We start from the raw sequence: 22,821 nt of genomic DNA, 5'->3' as shown, positions 1-22,821 counted from the left end.
AATAAAACACAGCCCAAATCACCGGAGCCACATCTTTCGAGTTATTACACCCTGAACTCCACATCCCTGCAGGATTGAGATGTGAGTGATATTCACTGGGAAGTCTTTTGTCTCTTGATGGCCTTTAGCTGCCGCTGGCTATATATACAAGCAGCTCCTACTCTCTCACTCTCTCACTCTCTCACTCTCTCACTCTCTCACTCTCTCACTCTCTCACTCTCTCACTCTCTCACTCTCTCTGCCACACAGCCCCAGCTCCCTCTCGGGCCCCAGCTCCCTCTCTTTCTCTTTATGACTATCTCATTACTGCGGCATCAAAGTTTAATGACAAAATAGCCCCGTGCTCGTGAAACCTCTTTGCCCGGCCCTCAGGGTCAGTGAGGTTTAAATTAACAGGACTAAATTAGGCCACAGATCGCTGTTGTCATATTTAAATATGATGAAAATGTGCTTGGTTGTAATAGAAATGGTTACATGTATAGCGAGGGGAACAACAAGGCAGAGGAATAATTACCTCAAGAGATGGAGGCCTCCCCTGAGCTGAGATTACACTGGTGAGCATCACTCTTAATTAGGTAGATCTTTAGTTAACACTGGGCTCTGTCCCCTGCTGCACCTTCTCTCCTCCTCTCTGTTCGTTCCTTTCTCTCAGCAGACGCCACTCCCCTCTCTCTTGCTCACGCTGCTCTCTGAGTACAACCAGCGACTTTGAGAGGCCGCTCGAATAATGGATTTGTGATGCTTCATATCATCCAGCTATCCATTATCTATACTGCTTATCCTCTTGGGGGTCACAGGGGAGCTGGAGATAATCCCAGCTGACATTGGGCGAGAGATGGGGGTACACACCTTGGACAGATCTTCAGGTCACAGGGTCCACACAAGCCGTTTTCAGACATGAACTCAGGAACAGCTCCGCAGAATTGGGTCTAGACTGTCTCCGGTCGTTGCCTTAGATGTTTAGATTAGATTAGATTCAACTTTATTGTCATTGCACAGTACAAGTACATATGCAACGAAATGCAGTATAGTGTCTAACCAGAAGTGCAAAAAAAGGCAGTAAAGTGCAGAGTATTGTGCAAATGAATGCAGAGTAATTGTGCTTATTAAAGTGAAGATGTGAAAATGTTTGTGCATATTAAAGTGAAAGTGTAATAAATAGGATCTGTACAGTAGAAATATAAATGGAATAAAACAGTATTAACAGGAATTAACAGGAATTGAAAGATATAAGGACGATGAATACACTATGAGCAGGCTAAAAATATAAATATATATATAAATATGAATACACTATAGGCAGGATAATACAGTATATAAAAAACAACAACAAAAAAAAAACGAGCAATGCAAAGTTTGAGCAATGCAGCAGGAGATTCTTTGGTTAGATGCATTAAAAATGTGTAAATTCCCCTGTGGAGATCATGTGATTTTGTTTACATCACATACCGGCATCCGTTCTCTCAACGAAAGCTCTCTTGACACCTTCCTCTGTGTTGTCTAAGTGTGTGGTGCAGCTTTTTCATCCGGAGATATTTGTATTCTTTGTGTTTGTTTCATCAATACGCCCACTGGCTTGTGGTGAAACCTGCAGAGGATCTGCTCTTTTCTCACATGGACATTATCCAGAGTTTTTTTACTAGGGGCCCAGCAGAAGAGAGTAGAGCGGCTCTGACTGGGACACGTTCTCACTTACAGCCCCTCTGGAGACTGTCAGGAGATTATCTGTTCAATGCTTGTCTGAAAACAGCGATACAGAGACAAACCACTCCCATTCATTTTCAGCCTAACTCCAGGAGCACATGAAAACTCCGAGCATAAAAGAACTAGGCTGAACATGGCTTCCAAACACTTCCTGCAGCGACGCCACAGAACTAAACACTGCACCACCGTGCCGCCCTGCTTCACATCAATTAAAGTTTAAGTCACTGAGAAATAAAAGATTAATGACAGCAGGCTAGTGTGTATGTAATGAAACAGAGATTAACTGCATGAGAATGAAAATGCCTCACAACTGATGTTTTACATCTAAAAGGAAAAAAAAAAACACCCGGCACTTTACACAACATTTCATCTCCATTTAGCTGTGGCCCTTTCCCGCCTCACAGCAAATCTCTTGTGACTAATGTGAAAAGACGTCGAAGGGGAATTTGCCGTCGTGTTGTAGCGCTGTAAATGATGCCTTTCCCTTTGTGTGTTCTGACCTGCTCCGTGTTCTGCCTTCGCAGCAGCTGTCGTAATGTCAAATCAAGTTTATTTGTTTGGCCCTACATCATTTCTTACACTGTCCCATTAAGCTTTACAGGCCCACATTAAAAACTACAGCTCCCAGTGCGGGCCATGCAGGCTGTCAACAACAAGGTGGGAAAACCTCAACAAAACAGCAACAAAAACCTAAATCAACGTGATGTGACAGAGTGTAATATGAGAAAGACGGGTGTTTTGTCAAATCTCTCTTACTATGAGTGGTAGCATGTGTTATTGTGGACTTCGAGGTGCATTGCTGAGCGGTGAGTCATGGTGATTGCTTCAGCATACTGGCCTACTCCCTCTCTCTCTCTGCATTGGGTCGGCTAACTCGCTCCACCTACTGGTTTGAACGATTAAATCCTCAGTGCAGATGTAGGGGTGCAAAACAAAGGGATGCGTGTGAAGATTCAGAATCATCTCTCATGAACATGTATTTCACCATCATCATTTCCTCTTGACATCTAATTTGTATATGACCCGCTAGACAGTCTTCTGCATTATTATAATCTTTGCTTCCCCAAGTCAAGGATTTTCTTGTTTTTTTGCTGACATAAACTGAAGGTGTTGTTATTCTACATGTTTAAATTATCATGTTATTATAAGGCACATGAGTTGAATAGAGTCCGGTGCACAATGAACTCTTATCACAAGATGGTGCTGTTGATTCAAGAAAACAATCTACGCCGAGTTTGAGCAATGGCTGCATTTAGGTGATGACAAAGGAGTTTTTATCGCTTGTAAATCTCCCCCTCTGTCTCCCTCTCTCCCCTATAGGACATCCCCTTTGCTAATCTACGCTGTGCCCTCTTTCCCTCAGATGACCCCTGCGATCTAAAAGCAGAGATCAACCCCACCATGGACAACGAGATAACAGCCAAGGAGAGAGGCGTCCTGGAGGAGAACAACGAGAAGGAGGAGATGGACCAGGAGAGGGACCGGGAGGAGGATGGGGAGGAGAAGAAGCAGAGGGATGAGGAGGAGGAGGGCGAGGACAAGGGAAGGGAGGAGCAGGAGCCGCTGACGGAGGAAGAGGAGCTGGAGGAGCTGAGGGCCCAAGTGCTGCAGCTGCTGCTGGAGTTGGATGACGCCAGGGAGACGTCCAACAAACACCAGGAGACCTTCAATGAGCTGCAGGGTCAGACACTTTCATATTTGTTCTATTAATAACAAACAGTCATATGATCAATCAATCAATAATCAAGCTCTAATCCAATGATTATCCATCATCTTCATAACCCTGAACGTAAAACAAATGTTATGGTATATACAGGGACAATCTGCCCTTTATTAACCTGGATATTATTCTCATAGTTTTTCTCCATGTTTTTTCACACCATCTCTGTCATAAAGATTTGTGAAATGCAGATTTTTGGTGAGACTAACAACAACATTAAGGGGGAATGGACCTCATCAGTGCACAGCTCTCTGAAAACACATCAGTCGAACATAAATTATCTTAAATATTCGTTTTAAAAACATTTAAATGCATCCACATCAATAAATCCCGGTAGCTGTGGCCTAGAAAACTGCAATTTACATCTGCAATCTGCTGTGCAGTTTGTCACCTTGTGTTTGCAGTTCAGAAGTGAGCAGACACAATCAACTTGTAAAAGAAACCAGTGAGGCAGCCGAGGAGTAAAAACGCTGCACAGTGTCTCATTTTTACCAACTGTGTTAAAAGAGTAACACTCCATAATTTCAATATGAGATAACTTTCATTTTAGTTCTATTACAAAAAAAAAAAAAATTGGACGTGCATGTGTTAGTGTGACACTGCTACTGTTTGCTACAATGATCCACACTATCTCTTTTTCCATATGTCTTAAATTCTCTTATCCTCAACAATGTAGGGGCTGAGTGAAAATGTTCGAAATATGAAAGTTAAACCCAGATTTAGGAATATATCAATTTCTCTTAAAGGGATAGTTCACCCAAAAGGACAACATGAAAAACATGGTGTAAATGATGCTGTATCGAGTTGAATATCTGAACTAATGGACACTGGGATGACACCACTGAGGCAGTATAGAGGCATTTTCTGTTGTTTTTTTTCAGTGTTTGTATGTTTGAAGAAGTGGTCGCCCTTTTCTGCAATTGTATTGGATTTGGCCTGCAACACTGTTTACCCCTGAAACTCCGAAATTGAATTGTGGACTCAAACACTTCACCCAACCCTCCATCGGGATAGTGGTGGGTAGATATTGGGTGAAGACTTAAAAATGTGACTAAACATGATTTAATGCTCCTTCTGCCAAATGGCGGTCAATGTCGGTTGTAAAATGTAAAGGTTATGGATTCCTGTTTGGGACATTTCAACATCTCAACCTTAACTATTAAGACTTTTCAGTCAAATGAATAATTCCAGTTTTATGGATTTTGATGATGATGATGATGATGATGATGATGATGATGATGATGATGATGATGATGATGATGATGATGATGATGATGATGATGATGATGATGATGATGATCACAAAGTAAAAAACATCACAGCAGCTCCATTTGCGGCATCACATCAAATTACAATGAGTTATCAGTGTTTTTTGTGATTTTAATCTGCTGACTCTCTGATATGTAGTCATATTATTTCTTGCATTTTGTATTGTCTCATTTTGTGAAATTTTAAATCATATTTAGTTTGAGGCTTCAAAATTAGACCACTGGGGTTTCTTCCTCCCCCTGCATTGTACATGCTATTCAAAAAAAAGTTTTGGGGTATTTTTAAAATTAAATATATAAATAGATAACTAAATTAATATTTTTAAAAAACTCAAAAAAAAGAGACAAATATGTAGCAAACCACATAAACGTTTTCTAATCATGTGCCTATTTGTTTAAATTTTCATAATCCTATTCACACAGAAGAAAATCCTCTTCCTTCTCCACCTGAACAGCTTAACTTTCCATCCGTGACGTCTCCTGCTCATCACGTGCTGAACCTGATACAAGCGTAAATGTTTATATGCGGTTACTGACAGACTCTGTTCCTCATAGCTGCTAAATGGAGCATCACATCATACCTTAGAAATTATGAGCTAAATGTACAGGGACACTGGTAGTGAGTAAGACCTTAGGTATTGGGCTGCAGTGAGCTCAGTGTGTGTGTGTGTGTGTGTGTGTGTGTGTGTGTGTGTGTGTGTGTGTGTGTGTGTGTGTGTGTGTGTGTGTGTGTGTTGTGTGTGTGTGTGTGTGTGTGTGTGTGTGTGTGTGTGTGTGTGTGTGTGTGTGTCCTACTAAAAGACATGAGCTCAGTTGTTTGTCAGGCAGCGGCGGAGACATTCCTCAGACAACTGCGTGCAAGCTGAGGGAAGCTTCCAGACCGGGTGTCCTAGACCACACTGAGAAATCCCTGTTGGTAAACTCCTGGGAACGGTCAGCTGCTCAGGGGTCTGGCAGCTGCTGGGGGGGGGAGGTGGAGCGTCAGAGGGGGTGGCGGGGGTCGACCATGGTAAAAGAATGACATAAGCTGAGGTGTAGGAAAAGATCAAGGATATCACTGCACTCTTCCTTTAATAATCATTTGTAGACTGGACGCCGGGAACCATCTGGTAGCATCGGAAGATGAGGGTCTAAGAGAAATAAAGCAATGACAATGTGGCCAAATGTCTGAGAAGTGGAAGCATTACAATGAACTTCAATAACTGTATTTTCAAACTACATTTCCCCTCTCTTCCCTCTGGATATCGAGTCATGCTGAGATTGTTGTTTTGGTTTTAGGTTTCTGCCTCCAAATATATATATATCCCATATAATGTGGGTAAATGGAATTTTGTTCAATGTACTCACAGTGTAGAAACAGTATCTCCTGTATTCGTGAAAAATCCTCTGAAAAATGATTTGAATTGATCTGAATGTTATTTAGAAGTTTAAAACTCAAGACTACAGGCTTCAGAGAGGCAGAGGGTTTACGTCAGTGTACAGGGCCACATTGAAGAAGAAGAACTTCAAGAATGTGGACCTAATTGAGAAGGAAGTCATGCTATTACAAAAATAAAGTTGTAATTAAATTTGAAAAATACCCATCATATTTTGAGAACCAAGTCATAATTAAATAAGGGAACAATCTGCTTTAAGAAGAAGAAAAAAGTTAGCAAATAACCAGCAGGGAGAACTCGTGCTCACTGGAGATCAACATCTTTCGGATCCAGAGTCTTGAAACAATCCCACTCTTTCTTGAGAAACTACAAAACGATTAAAACTTAAATATCAGGCAGATGTAACCAATGATATCCTCGTTGTCGACCATTACTAAACATTTCCTCCTCTACATAAGAGTCTATGTGGTTCTGTCTTCAGAGTAGACTCTTGCACAAGTCCTGATACATAATAAGTATTTTGTCATTTCTGTTTTGGATTTCTCTTTGTTGGCCCTTATTTCATGTTTTGTTTTGAAGTTCATTCCCTGTGTGTTGTCTTTGGCAGTTTGTCGGTTAACGTTAACATTTCTTTTCTGTTTCAGTTTAGTTTTATTTATGTCTTTAATCTCTTGTGTTGTTTGCCTGCCCCTGGACACTTTAAGCCTGTATTTGTTTTGTTCTCATTAAATTCACATTCACCAGCTTCTCTGCCTGCATTTGAGTCCTCTTAGCTAAACCCTGCAGATATTCTCCATATAAGATGACATGGATCCTAAAATAATGACTTTGTTCTTGTCATGATATTTTGCCCTAATTCTATTTTTAACCTTTAAATAACCCCAACACATTTCATTGTAGTGGTTTCTGCTGACATTGAGGGAACGCTGACATGGTGATGTTTAGCAAACATGATGATGTTTAGCAAACATGATGTTTTACTGTGCTCATTATCTCAGTTTAGTGTGTTGACTCACTGGTATTTGCTTATTTGAACCAAGCTTAGGCTGGCAGGAATTAGCAGGTACATAAAACAAAGTGTTGGACTCATTAATATTTGACCTGATGATGGTACAAGGGGAAAAGTCAGGGGATCACCAACATCAGAAGCCTTTCAGCCACTGGGTGTGATGCAAGCTCCTAGAGTCAGAACACAAAACCCCAAGAGATAAATAGAAATAGTTAACGAGACAAATAAATTATAATAAACAGGGGGGCTCAGGTGAAACCTTGTGTTCTAAAGTATATCTGTTTTAAACCACAAGTGAATGTAAAGCTAAAAATAGCCGACTTCATTTTGCCTTACTGAGTGTATAAAATAAATTTTCTAATTAAACAGATGTTTATAAATTAATATACTAACAGATCTTATACAAAAGCTCACATCATGTTCAACAGACTCTCACAAAAAACTGCTTGTGTGGTTCAGTCATGCTTCAAGGTTGAACAGCTTATCAAGTTGTCATCTTTCTATTGGCCTGATGAACTGACATTTTCCTCTTATCTCTCTCCCCAATGCCTCTCCTCTTCCTCGTCCATGTCCTCTCCTCTACCTCATCCTCTATTCTTCCTCTGCTCTCCTCTTCTCTCCTCCAGGTCTGTTGGAGGACGAGCGTCTGGCTTGTGCCCATCAGGCCGAAGCCTTCACTCGCCAGATCCAGAATCTACAAGGTAACAAAACAAGAAGTTACCTCTTCGCAATCAAGTTCTGTCGGAACACAGACAGTAAACATAACTATTCCTCCTACTTTATCAGTGGGGGAAGGAACCGCAGGGTAACTCACACCCAATACATGGTCTGTGATAACGATAAGCCATCAGTGATCATCAGCGATTCTGTGATAATTTAAATATTTCAAGACAATCATAAATATGCCATCATTCCAATGTAAAATAACCATAAACAGGCAAAAGTTTTAACTATATACAGTATATAAACATACATAAATAAAACATATCATGAGGATGACGATATATTGCTGTATTGATATTTTCCCCCACACCTAATCATAATGGAATCAGAAATCTTAATCGAATATTACATATTACATGTGTCAAGTAGGTCAATAGTTAGTCTATGTCAAGAGTTATATATACATATATATTATATTTATATATGCACAACAGTTCTATCTTGTATTTTTCCTTTTGTCTGACTAGTTACAGACAGAAGGGCTGCATCCGTATATTTAATTAGATTAGAACATGATAAAGGCTTGCAATGATCGGGCTCAGTGATGTGAAAGGAGGTGTTTTTACGACCACTTGCTTATAGTTTATGGCTCTTATTATTGTTATTGTGAAAAGTAGGAAAGTGTTTTCTTTCCTTAACCTAATAATCAGAATCTGACCATAGAAAATAATTTGTTACCATCAGTTACATCAGCAACTCTTCCAAACACTGCCCACACACACACACACACACACACTGATGCTGCATTCCCACCCACGCCCCATTAAGAAAACCCACCATTCTCCTCCTCTGCAGCCCAGCTGCGTTCAGTGCAGGAGGAGATGGACAGCCTGGAGGAGGAGAAGGAGAGCGAGCTGGCCGAGGCCCAGGAGGAGCTGCGCGTGGCTCAGGAGGAGGTGATCCTCCTGCAACAGGCCGCAGAGGAGGCGGCGGGAGAGAGGGAGAACGACATTGCCTCTCTCCAGGAGGAGCTGTGTCGCCGGCGGGCTGAGCTCCAGCGCCTCAGTGAGGAGACGCTGGAGTACGAGCTGGAGATCACCACGCTGAGGGCCGAGATCAGCATGAAGAGTCAGCGCAGGGACGCCGAGAGGAGAGAGGGTGAGGGATGAGGAGGATGGAGGGAGGAGATCCATGTATTAACAGAAGAGGAAGACATGGATGGGTGTGAAAGAAGCAAGGCAGAGTGGAAGTGGTTTCAACAATATTTGACTTGCAGCACAACAGAGTTAAAATACAATAAGTCTTGGTTTTACACCTCAGCCTCACACCTTGTGTTAACAGCTACACAAGGACCTGGTGTCTGTGCTTTCACTATGGAATTTGTCCATCTCACTGCGAACAGGAACAGCCTATGATCAGTCTTTATAGCTGCTATTATGAAAACAAATCATGTCAGCATCCTGCAGCCAAGAGCATTAATCACTTTTAGGAGGTAATAAACGTTATAATTTATAAATTGATTGCATGGGGAGTGGTGTGTGTGTGTGCAAATGTGTGTTTGTGTGTGTGTGTGTGTGTGTGTGTGTGTGTGTGTGTGTGTGTGTGTGTGTGCGCGTGCGAGTGTGGGTGTAAGTGTACTTATATCTTTGTGAGGACCATTTTGAGCATATACCTTATGGAATTGGGACATTTTGGCTGGTCCTAACTTTTTTCAAAGGGGGGTTTGAGGGTTAGATAAGGTTAAAGTTAAGGGTAAGGCATTTTATGTTGAAGGTTAGGGTAAGGGGCAAGGGAATGCATTATGGCAATGAGTGTGTGTTTTCTTGCTTATCTCGCCAACAGAGGACCTCATGGTTAACGTTAGTGCAGAGATACAGTAAAGGGCCACTATCATCATACAGTTGAATTATGCTTTGTGCCTGATACATACACACATTCTTCTCTGCTAATGTCGCAGTAAAACGTTAGTCTCTCCTGGTTTTCCAGCACGTATTCCCCTACTCCTCTCTGCGTATAAATCAGGAGAGATCAAAGCCACCTCCACCCTGAGTTTTGATGCTCCAGGCACTAACAACACTCAGGATTCAAACCAGACACTGCACCACTGACAAGATTCAGCATTTCTTTTTTTTCTCAAAATTACTTGAAATAGCTGCCCACACTTGATTGGCAAATTCTGAAAGTCCACTGTTTGTAGGGTAGGAATACACTCATGTGTGAACTTGTATCTACGGAGTGAGGATATTTTGGGAGAGTGGAGACATTTTGGCCAGTGCTCACATTTCAAAGGTCTGATTGAGGTTTAAGACTTGGTTTTAGGGTAAGAGTTTGGTAAAGGTTAGGCATCAAGTTGTGATGGTTTGGGTTAGGATAAGAAGCTGGGTAAGTAATATGCCAATGAGTTTCCAGGGACACGAATAACAGGGACATGATGTCAGTAGGGGGCGGGACACACATCCAACACATGATGTCACCGCTGGGCCCTGCAGCTGAGCATCATCTAAGGGAGTGGAACGTCTCTGTTGATTCATTAAATGTTAATGATCTGTAAATCATACCTGAGATCAGCTCTAAGGGAACAGTCTTTGAACTGCTGGTACCCTGTCAACAGATCTTGGTCAAGATTAGGAAATAGTCCAACTGTGAATTATCACCTTTGTGCAGTTTTGTACAGATTAAACATGCAAGATATAATATTTATAAATAATATTTAGTAACTTATGGAGAGAGTCAGGCTAGCTGTTTCCCCCTGTGTCCAATCTTTATGCGAAGATAACTGGCTGTAGCTTCTCATTTGACAGAAAGGGGTTGTTGAGTTTCTCCTCCAGCAGGAGAGTCGTTCTATACCTGCTGCAGTGATTTGAAGACCTTGAGCAGTCAGATTAAAAGATGAGCTGTACTGACTGACATCCTTTTAAAGTATATTCATCTCTGACCTTCCTCTCAGGTGACGTGGACCTGCTGAAGGAGGAGTGTCGAATGCTGAGGGAGGAGTGTCAGACCCTGAAGGAGGACAACAGACGTCTCAGTGAGAGGCTGCAGCTGCTGCAGAGACAGAGGACGTGGTGAGAGGCCAATGACCACTCATTCATTATTTGTGCTTACTGGATCAGTCTGAGTAGATTACCTCAGGAATAACACCAACTGTCACAGAAGTTCACTCATGTCCTGGTTGAATGATGGTTTGATGTGTCATATGAGGAGTCAGACAGAAGTGCTGGCACCAGTGGTTCATTAATAGAGCTCAGCTTTAATTACACGCCTGTAAAAGTTTTATGTGATGCGATGACAAAATCTGTCCTCAGACATTCACTTACATTGATTTACTGGAGTCTTTCTTTAACCTTAGCCGTAACCCTTATCCCAACCTTAACATAAACTTAATCTATCCACATGTCTTCACCTAAAATCAGGACATTGTTTTTGTCCCCGTAAGGAAGACAAGTCCCCATAATGTAGCTGTGTATACAGATGTAGGTCCCTATAATATGAGTAATACCTGAACCTCACACACACGTTTATGCTGGAACAAGTCCTAAATAGGTCACAAAAACTAGTACACACACACACCTGGTGAAACAATTTCAGTCATGCTATCAGGCCTAATAAATATAGTTTCCACATTCTTTATCAGATTGTGTGTACACTGTATTGGAAGGTCTACATTCCTGATGTGATAATACAAAGGCAAAAATACTTACCAGCTCTTTGATATTTCCTGACATAAAACAAGCTTGACCTTTGATTATCAACATCATGAAACTAAAACTTTATTGTATTGTATTTACTTCTTTTCATCCTCCCCACAGCTCCAGCGTCTACCTCTCACTGAAGGAGGAAGACGCAGGGGAGGACACAGAGGGGAAGGATATGCAAACCGGCTCTGACGAGGTCATGACAGAGAGCTACATGACCATGGCACAGTCTGGAAACTGTCGCCTGGTCGACGCCTCCATCCAGAAGAATATTTCATTTGATGGGAAGCCTGTGACACCGGCCGGCTGGAACGGAGGCGTTGGGGAAATCTTCTCCCTGAGGGACCAGCTGAGACAGGCTGAGCAAAAGGCCTCACAGGTTCAGAAAGAGGTACGATGTCTGAGTGTATGCTTTGACAATTTAGTAAATAAAACGTGGATTAAACATGAATACAAACTTTTTTGGTTTCATGAACGATCCCATATTTACACTCTTTTAAGCACAAAAATATCTTAATGTAATTTTATTTCCAGAGCAGGGTTTTTACTCTCAGTCTGCCAATCAGAAGAGAGATTCCGAGCCTCTGAGCTTCTCTTCTGATTGGCTGATCAGACCATTTAGAAACAATAGGAAGAAAACAAAATAAAACTTCATACAAAGGAACCACATTCCCCCCCCATCCTGATGCAGCACTTGGTCTTGTCCATTTTACTGGGACTGTGTATTCAAGCAGGCTCCACCCTCCACCACCTCCTTTGGCCAAACCAGGAAAGAGACTTGATGCAGCAGACAGGATAACTCACAGACGAAGGAAACTGAATCAATGCAACTAACAAGGTCAAAACAATCTAAACTAAATGTGCGCGCCTGATCCAGAATACAATGTAGTGTAAAAACCTTAGCAATAAACAAGGTTTTAACCCAAAATAACTGATTTGGTTGCAAAGAAAATTACTAAACATGTGATCCTGGTGTGAGTGCATGTTAAATAATAAGCCTAAATTGAATCCATATTCATGTGTGTTGAGACAAAGTGAACTACCGTTTATTTTAATTCTGCAGTTGTGGATGGTTTTGGTAGTTTGCACCTGGTTCTGATGCAAACCTCTTGATTATCTGGTGGTGTGTGTCATGGTGACCTTGAAGCGCTCAGGTTTAAAGCTGTAGTGAGGAGTTCAATGTTACTCATAAAAAAATTGTAACCCAAGGATCATAAAAAGTAGAAAACATTGATAAGAGACCTTGGTAGAGACTGAATACAAATATAGCAGATTTAATTCAAACACTCAGAGAAACCAAATCCTACAAGGTTGGATGCTGGGTCCAGCTGTGCCGTCCTGAGAGCAAAGCTGAGGGGGTTGACTGCTGTGACACATCACAAAGTTACAGAAGTCCTGACGGCTCAAGCAAGGCACAGATTCCGAATATGGACTGTGTACATTTCTCTGTGGATTGAGTGCTCTCATATTTTCTCAAAATTAGACTTAATTTACAATCAGAAAATACAGTGAATCGGATTTTCTGTGTTTCCTCCAGTGTGACGGTCTGAAGACGGAGCTCCAGGAGCTGCAGGTACTGTATGACAGCAGTCAGAGGGAGAGGGCGGAGCTGGAGGAGGAGCTGCAGCGCTGCAAGGCAGAGCTGGAGAAGCTGTCAGGGGGGGATCAGGTGAGGGGCACAAACCATCTGGAGATTCCTAAGCATCTCTCAATACATTTATTATTGAAATTTAACCTCACTTCCTCAGATACTTCTAACCCACATTTCTCAAGTCAAAAAGTGTATTTTTTTACCCACCTTGTCAACTAACACATAAAACACCCCACATCACACCTACTGTTTCCCATGTGTGTGGAGCCCACTTTCTATGTGTGTCTCGTGCTGTAGCAATGTATGTTTTGATATGACCTGACTCTGCCTGTCAGCACATATCAGTATTTACTGTGTGCCTTGGACCAGGGGAACTCTGCCCCCCCACTGTTTGTGTGTCCTAACCTCTCTGTGACGGCAATGCTTAAATACTGTTGTTGGACAAAAACACAACATCTGCAAAAAGGCATTCAGCAAAGACTGTTTACCGCTGAAGTCCACGTTGGCTTCGGATATTGTTCATCATACGAAAACAATCAAAGGACCTTTTCATCTTTAAATGTTCGAATACCTTCAGACTGGTTTCTGATCATTTTAAATTAGCTGCTGCATGAAAGTCGAAATTAAACTTGTCTGACACAGGTATTTCAAACAATTAACAGCATACCCACTCATTTTCACGTTTGAAAGCATGGATAGTTTTAAAAAGGACCTTGTTTTCAAGAGCTCATGGGAAATATCTGAAACTCAGGTGAACAACAACACAAGAAGTTTAGGTAACAAATTCACTGTAATTTTAATAAAGTTTATATTTGCTTTGTGTTTGTCGTCTGGGTCTAAGTTTCTGACCACACTCTTAATATAATGCAGTGCGACACCTCAATGCACCAAACCCAGGACAATCTGTATTTAACTGCAACCTCACAACGATTTAATATTCAGCAAGTAGATTTTTCTGCATTTCTTATTTTTCTTTAATAGCTCCTTCGAGTGACAACTTGTAATGGAAAGAAAATGTAAAAATCTTGAAAAACAAAAAGACTTTAAATGCTCTTTTGGAAAACTGTCCGACATCATGCAAAGTGATGTACATGTGGGAATACTAATAAGGTCCTTTTAACACAAGTAAAAAAGAAAGAAAAAGAAAACTCATGATTTCAAAACCGTGTTTTGTCTACAACAGCCATGATGAGATGTCTCTGCGTTTTGTCAAACTGTCTACCTGTGCCTGTCTCTGACGCTGTCCTTGTTCTCTGAATGTCCATGACCTCTCAGTCTGTTTAATGGCAAATGTTGCACAACATCAAAACTATAATTTATGTACAATAAAATGAGAATAGAGAGACAACATACCACCCTATCTGCTTTAGTTACAGCATTCATGCTTACGTGTCCTCATCACCACAACATCACATTCAGCTAATAAATGTCACACAGGCCTGCTCACACATACACTGAGTTGGCGTGTATGTCACCACAAGGTTATGTAATGCTTGTTTTTAATAGAAAATGTGCATCGCTCCATCACTGCCCTTCGCCTTCATGTCGAAGCCATAGACCATGTCAGACCTTTGCTTCAGTGATTTTTGTAGTTGTGATCCTTCGCTGCTGTCACGTCCTTTTTATCTGTGTTTATTATTTGGCTATTTCAGTCCATCCGTTCATCCATTCCCTTCATCTCCATGGCCCTTGTGTTTGTTTTTTATTCCCTCCTCAGAGATTCATCCATCCGTCTGAGCACCCTGTTCTCTCCATCCCCTTCATAGGAATGATTGTAATAGTGGCTGTGGTCTGGTGCTGGTTGTCGGAGCTGGCGTCCCAGAGAGTAAGGTATGATAGGAGCTTATCTCTATCTGACATGTGATGCTACAAAAGGTTTTGACACAGATGAAGGATCAGTTCATGAAAATGACAAAAGACATTTAAATATTATGTACTCTAGTTGTATTTAAAAATGCAAATACAATTGTTTTGGTTGGATTTGCTCAGGTTTGAAAATTATGCCAACAGCAATACAATGGAAATTCATTTCTTTCAGATTTCTCTTAAAATTACTGACAATTCTAACATTATCTTTTCATTTGTGTTTTTATGCAGAAATTGTCTATTAGAAAAGGAACAGAGTGGAGGAAGTAGTCAAACATTACTTAAGTAAAACTACAAATAAATGGACAAAAGCACCACATTTACTTTTCTACTCGAGTAAAAGTAAGTAAGCACTTGCTTTTGAATATACTTCAATTATTGAAAGTAGAAGTACTGGCAATTGATCCTATTCCCTAATGCAATTATCTACCACATCGTTCTTTGGAATCCATTCTTGATGCTTCCTCACCATGTGATACTGCTGCAGGAAGCAGGGTCTAATGTTAGCTTCCTGCTCTGATTGGATCAGTGACCCTCTCTTAATTGATTACTTGTTAAAATAAAAACCCTATTTGAACATGTTACACAATTCTTCTCATAGAAACATGAAAAATTTACTTCAGAACAGTAACTAAGTAAATGTATTTTGCTTTATCCCACCACTGCCATTCACAGCAAATGGTGCATAGTTAAAACGCCTCTGCTTTGATAAGGAGCTCCCTCTGATAAACATATTTGATTTTAACTCAACGATGTTGGCAGGGACAGAGTGATATTGACAAGTACCAGGTTTGAATAGCTTCTCCTGCAGGAATAGGACGTGACTGTGACTGAAGCATGGATGTAACGGTTGACACTGTTGACAAAACACCATGCTTATTTCACCAGAGTGGATTCTGTGGATGAAATGGACCAAGATTTTTGAAAAATATGTCTATGTTGAAAAGGTTTAAACACTGTGTGAGCCACAAATCAAAATTCCATTCATTGCCATTGTATTGTGGTTGAGGTAAAAACAATTTAAAACCTGGGATAATACAAACAAAACTGTCTGCATGGTTTTGTAGTAAGAGGTACATTTTGTTATTTTGGTGAACTGACCCTATTATATTAGTTATTTTTACTTTTTGTTACCAAGGATTTATTTGGTTGTCATGGGAGGGTCAAAACTTTAAATCCCTAATACAGCTGAGAAAATCTCAGTGACGTAAGATACTGAAAGATGCTGATGTATTCAGGGGAAATGGACATGGGACATGGGTGGGCAGTTTGTCAAAAATATTTCTTGATTCTAACTGATTATGTGATTTACAGTAATATTTCAAGATGGAAATTGTGCGGAAATTGTGCGTTTCTTTCCAAGAGTTAAATGAGAAGACTGATACCGCTTTCATGTTTGTATTGGATAAAGCTGCAGCCTGGCAATGGTTAGCTTTGCAGAAAGCCAGCGAGGAAGCAGCCAGCCGTCTGAAATTCAAACACATACCTGCCAACTCCTGTGAGGCTTAGTAATTAATCTGTATTGAAACTTAAACTATATTTTGTGGTTGTAGGAGAGTTGTAAGCTGTAACCAAAGACTGTGTAATGATGAAGACAATGAAAGCTCCTCCAAAGTGAAGCTGAAGCTTTTCCTTTCACCACCTGGTGGCTGGATGCAGTTTAGGTCAACAATCATGCCTCCTCCATGGTAGTGGATGGGACAAGTGCCAAAAATAAAAAGTCAAAGTACATGATTTAAGAAGATGGCTTTTTAGGTAGTTTTTAGGTTCTTCTTATAATTCGTATAACAATGTTTGTATATTTTCTTTATTTGATGCTATAAAAATAGGGTGAAACTAAATGACTATTTATGTTGTACAATATATGGCGATAAATGTAAATATTGTAATTTTAAGACTTTTTGTGCCCCACGGTCTCGGCGTCCAGAGTTCAATCCGTGTATGTAGAAAGTCTGTTTCCGTTTCCCCCACAAGCAAAACACATTTAAGTTCAGTCCAGTTGAATCAAGGCAAAAACAAACCCGACAAAAATAGAACCGCAGAGTTTCTCCAACCGACAACTTAGGAAAGTAAACATGAAAAGAGATGCATCTCCGTGTCAAAGTTAAAAACAGTGTTTCTATATACAATATGTACAGAGAGCCTGCAGTGCAGTTGATGATTATGTCAGTTAGTCAGCCGGAATACTGCGTCGCCCTTGAACCCTGCCAAGGCCGCTACCTCCAGAGAAACTCCAGAGGAGGTCCACCAGATGATTCTCTCCTGAATTTGAATTGAGAGAAGAGGCATCGTGCCTACAAGAGACGATCTTGTCTGACTCTCCTCTCCGACCCCTACACAGGGACCTCAATATCACGACTCCATCCCCCTGATCACTAGTGTGCAGACTCTGGCTCAAAATACCCGAGATGGCAGTGTTCGTATCTTGGATAATTTTGCTTCAGTTCTGGATAGTGGGAGGCAGTGGAAATGTGTTGTCCATCTTTATACACACACAGTCTATGGCTGTAACTACCTAGCATAACTGTTAGCCAAGCATTAGAGTCTCTGGAGTATTCATCAACACCACAACTAGAAGAAATATAGTAGATGCTGCATAGTGGGTATTCTAACCTCTGGACCGATGTTCTTATTAAACATACAGACATGAGAGTGGTAACAATCTCTTCTCTGTAAGAAAGCTGTTCAACCTTTCCTTTAAAGGCTCAGTATACTTTATTAATAGCTGATGGATGGTCTCTACTGACTCTTAATGTGCTTTCCTTTTCCTGTCGTCCCTCAGGGGAGTGAGGTAGGTTGGAACTCCATTTTGACTATCACTGCGGCCGCAGCAGTGTTACTAATGATGACTAGCTTGTTGAGAGCTCTCGTCTGATGTTGACTGGATGGGCAACAACCACACAGGGACAGACGTCTGCTTCAGACAAGCCCTCCTCGTCCTCTCCTGCCATGTCTTGTAGACCAGACTGGAATCCTCTAAGGCCTGATAAAGCACACGATTTTGTAGTAGAACGTGTTTGAGAAATTTCATCAGTATTGAGACGGTACTACGTGCACAGGCAGATGGAGAAAGATGCTCTCAGTCTCATTAAATGGATGTGGGATGAGAAGATCACTATGACGATGACCTGCAGAGAGCCCACATGGGACTGGTTTCATGCAACCTAATGTATGCCAGTATTCTGTCCTTTCTCGTGTCTGTGACTATCTTTTGTTTTTTGCTCATAATAATGTGATAAAATGAAGGTTCTGATTTTGAATGTGCACCAAATGGTTTTCAATGTATTTAAGTTATTTATTTATTTGTTTGTTCGAATATTCTTCACAGCTGTCTCCGACGATAACGACGAACCTGGAGTCCAAACTTTTAATACACTGAAAACAACAGCAAATGCAGTTAGCATTTTCTGTTAATGAGTTCATGACCAGATTAGTAACTTATTATAAAAATTTGATCCAATGAATGTGCAATCGTACAAAAAATACATTGGAAATCACAAGACCTTCATGAATTAACCAATCTTCTACCATATCTACTATCCTGCCACTGTATTTTTTCTTCTTCCCAACATCAGTTCTGTCCATTGTAGACACCAACAATATGCTATTACAGGTGTAGCTTACAAAGCACCAGTATGATTACATGTAGAAAGCTGATGCCCAACGGGTGGAGACAGCACATCCTCTTAGTGTTCCTCAGTTGTGCGCTTTGCTCCGAGCTCTGTCTGTCCGCCTGCTACAGCTTTATCTTGTGTGACTCTGAAATCAGACAACTCCCACGTCTCCCTTTAATTATCAGTTAACTAAGAGGGCAAAAGGTCAGCGGAGTGTTTCTGATTCATCCTTTCAAGCTCTCGGCTCACTTGAAATATCTGAACACTTTACTCCCACAGCTGCACTGTTACACTTAAAATGTAAATCTCTCTAGTTTTGTTCTGCACTTAGTAAATGTCTCTTGGCAACTTCTGGAGCAACTTCTGAAATAATAAAGCTACGTTATGATGATGTCTTACATTTCAATACAATGTCGATTTTGACTTGTATTCTCTCAAGCAGAGTTTGAACGACTTGTTTTTTTCCAAGTTTGTCGACTCAACGATTTATGGGTTTTGTTAAAAGTACAGTGTGATAATGTTGACTGTCACCATTCCCTATTTCCTTGTTGTATGTGAAGATCTGCAGATTTGATTAACACCAGTCGCCATATGGTAAAACTTAGAGATGCAGGTGAAGACATTTTTCGGAAGGATTTAAGTTGTCAAAGCATAAACTTACTAAATATATATGTGGAAGGACTCTGATTATTGTTTACATTTGTGAAACTTTTTTTGTGAATCTCTGTTGGAACTGAAAAAAAGCATGCTACGAAACATATAGAAGCACAATATACTGTGTGTCGGTTTATGCTGTCTATGATACTTTGTATTTCCTGTAAATATACGTGACATATAGTAATATCTGAGAGATTTTTTCCTAAATCCATTTGTACTAGCTTTGTAGAAAGTGAATTCTATTTTGGGAGAGCATCGTATATTTGATAGCCAAATCATATAATGCTATTTAAAATTGTATTTATGGTTCAGAAGGCCTACTAGCATTGCTAATCATTTTCAGTAGCTCTGAGTTCGAAGGTGGCCTTGTCATTGCATGCGTTTAGATTGCATTTGATCTGAGTTGTCAGAAAGAGCCAATATGACTCCTGGTTTTCTGTCCATTAAATTTCATAAATTAACTAAAACCAATTCTGAGATGTTTGTCATTAAACAGAAGCGTGATAAGCAATGCCTGGCCGATGATACTTCTACATGTGAACATACACTAGGAAAACTGTTTGTGACTGGACTCCAAATGTTGTCTATTTAAAATGATGAATTCACAATAGAAGCTAGATTCCCATAGACCTCAATAGTACCTATGAATGTTGTTGGATTCAGGATGTTATTTATCATTATTTCTGAGTTTATTTCATGAATATTAAGATTTTCATAGTTTCATAAGACTCTATGTCGCACAGTGTTGCTCAGCTTGCTGCTTTACATATTGATAGCAGTGTTGTTTCTGATATATTTGTGGCTATTTTGTTACCTGGAGGTCTATTTTGTATTGTAAATGACTTGAGAAAATAAAGAAACTCACCCCACCTGATGTCTGAGAGCTTTCTTTTTCCGGGAGGTGGCTTCACCAGCTCTCACAGGTCACATGGAATCCCATTCATGAAATCAGCAGAAGTCAACCTGAGTGAGTGAGCGCCACCGCTCTGCTGGCATCACATTACACAGGGTTGTACTGGTATAAATAACCCGCCACTCCAGAGACATGACATAAGCTCACAGACATGGATATTTTTTTTACAGATTCCAGGAATTGATGAGGCGTCTATACTACACTCATGACTCTGCTGCCGTGACTCATGGTTTACCGAGTTCATGTGCAGCGAAAAACCTAAAAGTAGTTAGGCAGCTTCATCAAGACAGTTAGCACTCATCACTTGAGGTTTAAGTGAAATTAATCTCCTGAGCCTGCAAATACCCCCACCTGAATCTGAATCAGGTTTTTATCCCATTCAGTTGCAGAGTTATGGCTCTAAAGAAATTAGGTGTCTCAATGGTGGAACTGTCAGATCCGGATCACTGGCGAAATCTAATCAGCTGGCCCTCAGCCTCGGGACCTATCTGTACTGCAAATTCACCCCAAATCCACTCTTCAATATTTAATATATTCAACTGACAGGCTAACAGAGAACACGCTAATTAATACCAAAGAGTGAGAGAAGCCATGGGGATTGTCTGGAGATGTAATGTCAGGTGAACAGAGCCCAAGTTAGCAGGCACAGCTCTGTAATTTGGTTTTACCATCAAATATAAACCTTCTATCAAGGGCGGGAGACTTAGAGAAAATATGATTTCATTCATTAAATCCAACACAATGTATGTCATCATGTAACTAACTCAATTTGTGACACATGTTGATACAGTTCAGCTTTCTTTATTATTTAGTTTAAACAGTATGTGTCAAAATGACAATTTTTCAATGATAACATTTTTGTAAAGCAGCATGGAGGGTAAAATCAAAATCAAACAGTCCACTGACATGACCTGATCTTTAAATGTGGCTCTGACTTAATACAAGTGGCCATTTTAGCCATTTACAAACAGTTCAAATGGTTTTAAAATGATCGTAAAATGATTTTGAGTATCTCATTACACGGTGGGGGATCAACGTGGGGACCCCTGGCTGTGTCCAGGCTGAGTATCCCGGGAATGCTTTCTGCATGTGTCACAGCTATTCTTACCTCCCACTACTTCATCAGGGCTGATGCTGGCATCTGGTGTCACTGTCGTGTCACTGACTGCTGAGTCACAGCACCATGACAGAACCTTCAGTGAAAACAATATTCATTCATTCTGACACTTTTTAAAAGAAGATTATTAACTTTTCTGCACTGACAACTCAGTGTGTGTCCTTCCTGATTTTGGCAAGACGATTCCTATGTGACCTGAAAATAACACTTTAACTGTATAAACTGTGGTAGGCCGATATTCCAATTCATGTTCTTCAAAATGCAGCGGCTCCAAATCATGTTAATATGATCATAAGCACCCCTCATTGGTTGCCTGTGTGTTTTAAAATAGATTTTTAAATATTACTTTTGATTTTCAAGGCACGACATGGTTTGGCCCCAGCTTCTAAACTCGTCAAATCATATTCTGAGATGCTCTTATAAGGCCCTGTTATATATTATTGTGTAAAGACTGAAGACCAAAGGTGACAGGGCCTTTGTTCACACTATGGAATAGTTTACCTGAGGAAGTTGGACTTGAAAAATCACTGTTTACAAGTAATCTCTCAAAACCTACTTTCACTGAATGGCTTCTTGCCTCTTTTGAGATATTGTATTATGTATATTAGTCTTAGATTTTCAACGCTATTGAATAATTTAGCGAGTTGCCTTTGATATTTTATCTTCTTGTTTTTATTTGTCCTCTCAGTGACGCACTTTGCAATGATTCTTTTGAAAGTTGCTATGTAAATAAAGTTACTATCATTATTATATACATGAATCTAAAACCCTATACCATACTTGATGATGCATTCAAAATGTTTTAGAGCCTAAATAACAGTTTTCCATTCATAACTGATCAAGCACGACCCTCCCTGAGCTTGTGCCTTTGACCTTAGCTTGTCTACATGGTCAAACATTTCACTGAGTGGTGACAGATTAATGTGAGGCGCACGTAATGCCGTCGCTCGGTCGTCACCCGGGTGAGCTCATCCTTCACTGTGTGTTTGGGCCTCGCCGAGAGAATTGTAACTTGTGAAAATCCTGCTTTTGGACAAATCGTCCTCACACAGAGAGACTCACTTCCCGTCTCACTGTCTTTTCTCAGCTCAGTGGTTCAGCCGCTTGGACCCTGGAGCGCGACACACATTCACAACAATCAGTAAGTTCCAGCCCCCCCCCAGCCACCCACCCCCAGACGCCCAAATAGGAGCGCCTAAAAATAAAGACGCATGCCGCATCTGCTGCTCTGACCAATCCCTGTCCCATTCTCCCAGTAAACCGACCCCGGCTCCTGTCATCCTTATGGATGAACAAATAGACTATGATGGCAGGGGCTGAGTGACGTGGGCCGGGGTCTTTATAAACCCCTGTCCTCCCTGTCTGCTGAACAGAAACACGCTCAGCGCTGAACAGAAACTCCACTTTTCTCCTTTGTGCTCGGGGCCATATTAAAGAGGACCGGCTCGTCAGGAGGGTGCCAATTAAAAAAAAAGCGAGCAGCAGCTGCCCAGCACATCATAAATCGGATCATTTCATCCATCACTGTCCTGACGTCCAGTGGCTTTCTTCGCATGCTCCTCTGAAGAATCTCCAGACTGCGTTTTGAAACTGCTCCGGGCTTGAACTTTCGTGCGCCGGCTGCGCGC

The 22,821-nt window shown here is 40.9% G+C and overlaps 1 protein-coding gene across 2 annotated transcripts in view; it reads left to right on the top strand.

The window, feature by feature from the left end:
* LOC133009376 (coiled-coil domain-containing protein 136-like) overlaps positions 1 to 20,032 on the top strand; it is a 26,473-nt gene extending 6,441 nt beyond the window's left edge. For both annotated transcript variants that reach the window (XM_061076865.1, XM_061076864.1), the window contains 8 exons: positions 3,068 to 3,385; positions 7,704 to 7,778; positions 8,596 to 8,898; positions 10,688 to 10,805; positions 11,550 to 11,826; positions 12,973 to 13,104; positions 14,744 to 14,856; positions 17,675 to 20,032. In XM_061076865.1, the coding sequence (XP_060932848.1) occupies positions 3,106 to 3,385; positions 7,704 to 7,778; positions 8,596 to 8,898; positions 10,688 to 10,805; positions 11,550 to 11,826; positions 12,973 to 13,104; positions 14,744 to 14,856; positions 17,675 to 17,687 (1,311 nt within the window). In that variant the 5' untranslated portion in view covers positions 3,068 to 3,105 and the 3' untranslated portion in view covers positions 17,688 to 20,032. The remainder of the gene's footprint in view (positions 1 to 3,067; positions 3,386 to 7,703; positions 7,779 to 8,595; positions 8,899 to 10,687; positions 10,806 to 11,549; positions 11,827 to 12,972; positions 13,105 to 14,743; positions 14,857 to 17,674) is intronic.
* Positions 20,033 to 22,821: the final 2,789 nt, after the last annotated feature.

Source organism: Limanda limanda, chromosome 8 (assembly GCF_963576545.1).
Source record: "Limanda limanda chromosome 8, fLimLim1.1, whole genome shotgun sequence".
NCBI classification, from domain to species: domain Eukaryota; kingdom Metazoa; phylum Chordata; class Actinopteri; order Pleuronectiformes; family Pleuronectidae; genus Limanda; species Limanda limanda.
The sequence above is the reverse complement of the archived record's forward strand: the minus strand, read 5'-3'. Positions and strand labels throughout refer to the sequence as shown.